At 50.4% G+C, this 5,421-nt stretch overlaps 3 protein-coding genes and 1 pseudogene across 3 annotated transcripts, besides 7 other annotated features; 3 read left to right on the top strand and 1 right to left on the bottom strand.

Annotated features, from left to right (window-relative positions):
* On the top strand, positions 1-299 carry TraAM80_05365 (hypothetical protein; annotated as a pseudogene).
* Positions 300-427: 128 nt separating this feature from the next.
* Positions 428-448: a microsatellite.
* A 189-nt stretch (positions 449-637) lies between these two features.
* Positions 638-721: a sequence feature (A-rich).
* Positions 677-717: a sequence feature (GA-rich).
* A 29-nt stretch (positions 722-750) lies between the features above and the next one.
* On the top strand, positions 751-1,251 carry TraAM80_05364 (putative ribosomal protein S19; the record flags this gene model as incomplete). Its single annotated transcript, XM_029382247.1, has 1 exon — positions 751-1,251. The coding sequence occupies one exon, from the start codon at positions 751-753 to the stop codon at positions 1,249-1,251; it is 501 nt and encodes a 166-aa protein (XP_029237827.1).
* Positions 1,252-1,778: 527 nt separating this feature from the next.
* Positions 1,779-1,796: a microsatellite.
* A 126-nt stretch (positions 1,797-1,922) lies between these two features.
* Positions 1,923-1,943: a microsatellite.
* A 465-nt stretch (positions 1,944-2,408) lies between these two features.
* Positions 2,409-3,665, top strand: TraAM80_05363 (eukaryotic initiation factor 2 alpha subunit; the record flags this gene model as incomplete). Its single annotated transcript, XM_029382246.1, has 1 exon — positions 2,409-3,665. One exon carries the CDS (start codon positions 2,409-2,411, stop codon positions 3,663-3,665), a length of 1,257 nt encoding a protein of 418 aa, XP_029237826.1.
* Positions 3,666-3,704: 39 nt separating this feature from the next.
* Positions 3,705-3,763: a microsatellite.
* Positions 3,764-3,815: 52 nt separating this feature from the next.
* Positions 3,816-3,873: a microsatellite.
* Positions 3,874-4,765: 892 nt separating this feature from the next.
* On the bottom strand, positions 4,766-5,421 carry TraAM80_05362 (uncharacterized protein; the record flags this gene model as incomplete). Its single annotated transcript, XM_029382245.1, has 1 exon — positions 4,766-5,421. A coding segment is annotated over one exon (656 nt), but the record flags the coding sequence as incomplete, so codon positions are not given.

Here is a 5,421-nt window from a genome sequence, read left to right as displayed (position 1 = left end):
TCAAGGGAGGAGGTGGTCCGTGCAAAGCTGCTGGCGGAACTGTCTACGTTGCGTGAGAGGCACAGTGCACTTCAGGGACGAGGACGGACGCTCTGAGGGACATCGTTGCTTGCATGAGGAGTCACCGCCAGGAAGTATCGAGAAGGCTGACACCCCACTTGGACAGGCTGATCGTGATGCTATTGAGGCGTTCTTCAACGACGCCGAAGACGACTTTACGAGAGATTTCAATGAGGGGCGTGGAAAACTTGAACGAAGTGAGCTACTGGATAAGTTGACCATGGCTCCAAAGGAAGGGTAGGAGTGCATTTGGTTGCGGATTGGTGCGGTTGTGGTCGCAGCTACTTCTTTTTTTTTTTGGTACAATGCTACTGCCATAATTCCATTCGAGTGGCAGTGGGGTGCCACAACGTGTTCCACGTTATGTTCTCTCACTCTCTCTCTCTCTGTGTGTGTAGGCCTGCATGTTTGCGTGTTTGGTTTTTCTTTTTTCCTCTTCCCACTACCCTCGTGAGCCATGTGGCGCTCCCCTAATGTGATGGCGTTGCTTTCGCTTCCGTGGACCTGCACAGTGTGTGGCAGGATGGAAAGCTTTACTGTTGCTACGCCGCCGTTCTTGTTGCTTCTCTTGAGTACGTTGTATTTTATTTTATTTTTGTCTTGTTTCAAACTCATCCTCTTCTCTCTCTCTCTCTCTCCTTTACTCTTTCTATTTCTTTTTGTGTGTGATGCTGTTGAAGGTGTCTAAAAATGGTTGCAGCAGGGGGGAAGTCGAAGATCCGCCGCGTTGGCAAGAAGAGGGGTGCCACCCTCAAGGATGTCCACGCTTGGCGTTGGATCAAGACGTGCGCCAAGTACTTGAAGCAAGAGGGCAAAATCATGGTGCCAAACTGCACAGAGATAGTCAAGACTTCGCACGGCCGCGAGCGCGCACCGCAGAACCCGGATTGGTACTATGTCCGCTGCGCCGCTGTGCTGCGGGCACTGTACCTGCGCCCCGGTGAGGGATATGGTGGCCTTAGCAAACGCTTTTCCATTAAGAAGAATCGTGGGAGCCGTCCGGAGATCACCACTCGTGCATCAAGGGGTCTTCTGCACTGGTCTTGCAAGAGCCTCACCAAACTGGGCCTCGTTGAGAAGTGCACGGAGTCTGGACACAGGCTAACGAGGAGGGGACGCAAGGTTTCTGATACTCTTGCATTCCAGGTCCACGTCCGCCGGTTTAACACCGAAAAGCAGAAAGTGGAGTGAACTGGATTGTGCTGCATCCACCGTTGAAGACATCTTAATCATTACTTTTCTTCTTGTTTTGCTCTCTTCTTTTGGAGAGATAATATATTTAAAAAAAAAAACAAGAACGAGGACGTGTGTTTTTGCGCCGCGTGTGCGTTTTGACCGTGTTTTGTTGAGTGCCTTAAGCCTGTTTTTAAAATCTCGCATACCTTTTGGCACTGTTTTTGGAGTACTGTCTGGAACCTCGCTTTGCTTGCTTTTTCTTGTTGGTCCTTTTGCTTTGATTCGACAGCAAAAGGGTCATTAGGTTAACCTTTGCCACAGAGAAATAAGGAAGGCCGTGTGTGGTTGAATCCGAAGCGGCATCAGCTACTTCCCCGAAAAACAACATTGGCGTACGTGAGGACCACGGCAGCTTCGTGATTAAATGTTGTGAACCACAGCGTTTCCACTGGTGGTGATGCTCATGGGGTGGACTTTGTGTACGAAGCTGCCTTTGTGCTCCCATCATTGTTCCAGAGGATGTTGAGTATTTGAGGTTCGTAATTATTATTATTATTATTTTGGCTCTTTCCGGTGATTACCCACGTGAGCAAGCAGCCGCTGCACGAGAGACAAAGTCTTTTTTTTTTTTTTGTAGTCGGGCCACCACAGAACCGGGATTGTTCTGCAAGCAGTATCTCTCTCTCTATATATATATAAATATATATGCGGGTGCGTGTTTTGGTTCCCGCTGCTCCCCTCGCAACTAAAGCGGATGCTTCAGGAGCGAGTCAGTGCTTGGAGCTGTGCGCTTAGGAAGGCTGCGTATCCCCCATTTTTTAAAATATTCACAGTTGGTGGTTAGCTGTCGCATGCTGTCCGTTGGACATACAAAAGTCAAATGATGTATAGCAGGGCTTCACTGCTTTGGTTGGTAATTGTAGCGAAGTTGGTAGAGTATAATTTCGTTTTTACTATTTCTTTCACTGTGCGTATGTGTGAAGTGAAGAGAGCGTGGAGAGAGTGTGGTCTTGGCTGCTTATGCCGTGCAACGAGGGAGGGGGGCAATGCAGTCTTACAAGCGGTGTTGCTCAGGCCTCCTTGCACCCATTTGATGTTTTTATGCGTGGCCTCTATGTTTTGGTTCTTGTCCCACCTTTGTTTTGCTGCCTTGCGAAGAACTCGATCCACACATGGCGTCACATGGCTTAGTAAAGGACATCGAGAGGGTGGACTACAGTACGAAATGCTGCTGCCGAACCACTGACAACGCGTATTATCAGGCGCCCAAGCAGTACTTCATCCGCCACCCGACTCTCTCACGGCGAAAACTCACCTTGGCGGAACCCTTTAATGTCCCTTTCGATTCCTCCACCTTTGAAAAGGTTCTGCTAGAGCTGGAGAGGGCTTCTATTCTTTCCGCCGCGGCTGCCGTCACCACGGACACCGAAAATGCCGGGGGCGAGAATGCGCAGAAGCCGCAGTGGATGAGAGACCTCGACAAGCGCCAGCAGAGTTTTTTAGCTGCCTGTTTGGGAATAACAACCTGGGATGGACGCGATGTGTGTTTCTACGAAGAAAAACTGCCAAAGGAAAACGATGTGGTGTGGGTTAAAGTGATTCAGGTCAATGATACTTCTGCCGTGGTTCACCTTCTTGAGTACGGTAACCATGAAGGTATTATTCCCTACACGGAAATTACGCGTATTCGCATTCGGGCCATTGGTAAAGTTATCAAAGTAGGTAGGAATGAGGCCGCGCAAGTGATTCGAATTGATAAGGAGAAGGGATACATTGATCTTTCTAAAAAGCAGGTTACTCTTAAAGAGGCAAAGGAATGTGAGGCTCGTTTTTTGAAGGGCAATGAGGTGCGTTCTATTGTGTGCCACGTTGCCGATGAATGCGGCATCCCGGCGGCACAGGCTATGGAGATGATTGCCTACCCTCTTTACCGCCGTCAACCAGGAAAACATGCGTGGGACTGGTTACACGAGTTGAATCGCACTCGCGACGTGAAAGGCATTCTTGGGCCTCTGAATCTCCCGGAGAAGGCCCAGGAGTTACTTCTGGCGACGTTGGAGCACACTGTGCGAACCGATGTTGCCACCATTCAAGCTGATATTGAAATGACATGCTTTCAGTGTGACGGCGTGAACTCTCTTCGAGACGTGCTTTTGATTGGTCGTAACTTTAAAGCAGACCAAGAGCCCAAAATTCCTATTTCTGTTACTGTTGTGGGACCTCCCAGGTACCAGCTGCGCGCCAAGACCGAAGAGCGAGAGGAGGGCCTTCGTCGCATGAGAGAGGCGATGGAGACGATGTCAATTGAAATTGCGAAGCGTGGCGGGATACTGCGGGTGGTTCAAGGCCCCTACGCTTTGGGTGAGGAAGAGCAGACGAAGGATGAGCCGAACGACGATCAGGATTACGACGATGACGAGACAGATTGATTGGTGTTTTGATGAGGCGAGCCCCCGGCCCGATGGGGCGTTTTTTTTTTGTTGTGTGTGTGTTTGTTTGTTTGTTTGTTTGCTTCTTCTTTTCTGTTATATTTTTATTAACCGCTGAAGGAAGAAGAAAAAACAAGGGGGAGTTAACGAAGAGAGAGAAAGAGAGAGAGAGAGGGAAAGGGAGGGTGGATGAAGAGAGATGAGTGAGGGTTCCGTCGTCGTATTGTTAATTAAAAGTCATAATGCTATTTTAATTGCAAAGGTGAGTTGCTGGGTCACGGTGGTGACAGTACATTGAGGTGCCTCATCGTGACATCTGAAGCGATGCAGCAAACTTCATTTGCTGCAGATGCGCAATGTCTTTTGTTTCGTCTTTATCCATTTTTTTTTTTTTTGCTTCCCTTCTGGTGTGTGCATCGATGTTTCTCTGGTGGGAAGGAAGATGGAAGGAGAGCGATAATTTTAAAAAGGGAGACACGTTGCATTGTGGTGATAACACGTTACACTCTCTTCGTACGTTCCCACCTGTGCGTGTGGCACGGCGTGAATGGGGCCTGGGAAAAGATGTGATGCATCTGCAAACGGAGGTTTGTTGGAGTTGGACGCGGCGGAAACACCCGTGATGGACAATAAGAACGACTTCATTGCATCGTCTCCCCAAGTAAAAAGCTCAGTGTTTTTTTTTTTCATGTAAGAAAGAGTCACATGATGGAAGTACGTCCACCGGGAAGTCTTTGTCTTCAAGCCAAGATGAAAGCCTTTGCAGCTTTACCACATTTAAAAGCGTTGAACACAGCACCACAGTTGTGGATCCAAAATCAGATGATAAACATACCCTGTATCCCATTTTAATGCTTTCTGCTGGCCGGTCATTTGAGGCATGGCTTTGCTACTCCTCATGGCTTAAAAATCAACTGGTGCGTTTTGGCTAATTTCATGGTAAACTACATACTGATACGGATTATACTAACACGTACGTCACACGTACTGGCTCCATAAGCACCGAAAATGGTATCTCTAAGTGTATTGGAACGAGTGTATATTGGGAGAGAGGGGCATTTCATGTGACTCCGAATGAGGTGGGATTTGAAGACACTTTGCTAAGGACAGCGTTTCTTGGCAGCGGAATTGTTGTCGCCGCTTTTCCATCTAACAATGTTGGGGCGGGTTTCAGGTGGATAGCGCCGTGCAAACCCCCAGTGTCTCGGAGAGAGGGGGGGGGGGGGTGTGTGCGTGGCGTGGCGTTCGTGTTGCGAGAGCGCGCGGGGCCAAAGCATCTTCCGCGGCGGGGGAAGGTGGGTCTCCAGACGGACGGGCGCGCCCTCCGTAGACACACTTAGGCCACGAAACGCCTCGCTGCTTTCGCAATGGCTCGCTTCCGGGCCGCGGGGGCGCGCAGGGACCGTGCATGAGGCAATCGCCTCGCCCCCACGGAGCAGCACGCTGAGCCGCGCGGCCTGCACTGGGTCATTTGCCAATTTGAAGCCCACGCCGGTTAAGGCCGCACCAAAGAGTTCTGCACCGGGCGTCGGCCCATGTTGCTCACTTTGCGAGTGTTGTTCTGATGCGCCCGCCGCAAGGACCGCGCAATCGCGACACCGAACAACACTCGCAAAGTGAGCAACATGGGCCGACGCCTGGGGTGGGCGTATAGGCTCCCCGCGCATACGGTACGGAAGGCAGGCGTACGGCAATTGCCTTGAGGGGGTCGGCGCCAGGGAGAGGAGGATCAGGTGCTTGCGCGGCGAGGTGTGGC

Source organism: Trypanosoma rangeli (genome assembly GCF_003719475.1).
Source record: "Trypanosoma rangeli strain AM80 chromosome Unknown Tra_15.4_contig_00173, whole genome shotgun sequence".
NCBI classification, from domain to species: Eukaryota; Euglenozoa; class Kinetoplastea; order Trypanosomatida; family Trypanosomatidae; genus Trypanosoma; species Trypanosoma rangeli.
This window is presented reverse-complemented; position numbering and strand designations above follow the sequence as displayed.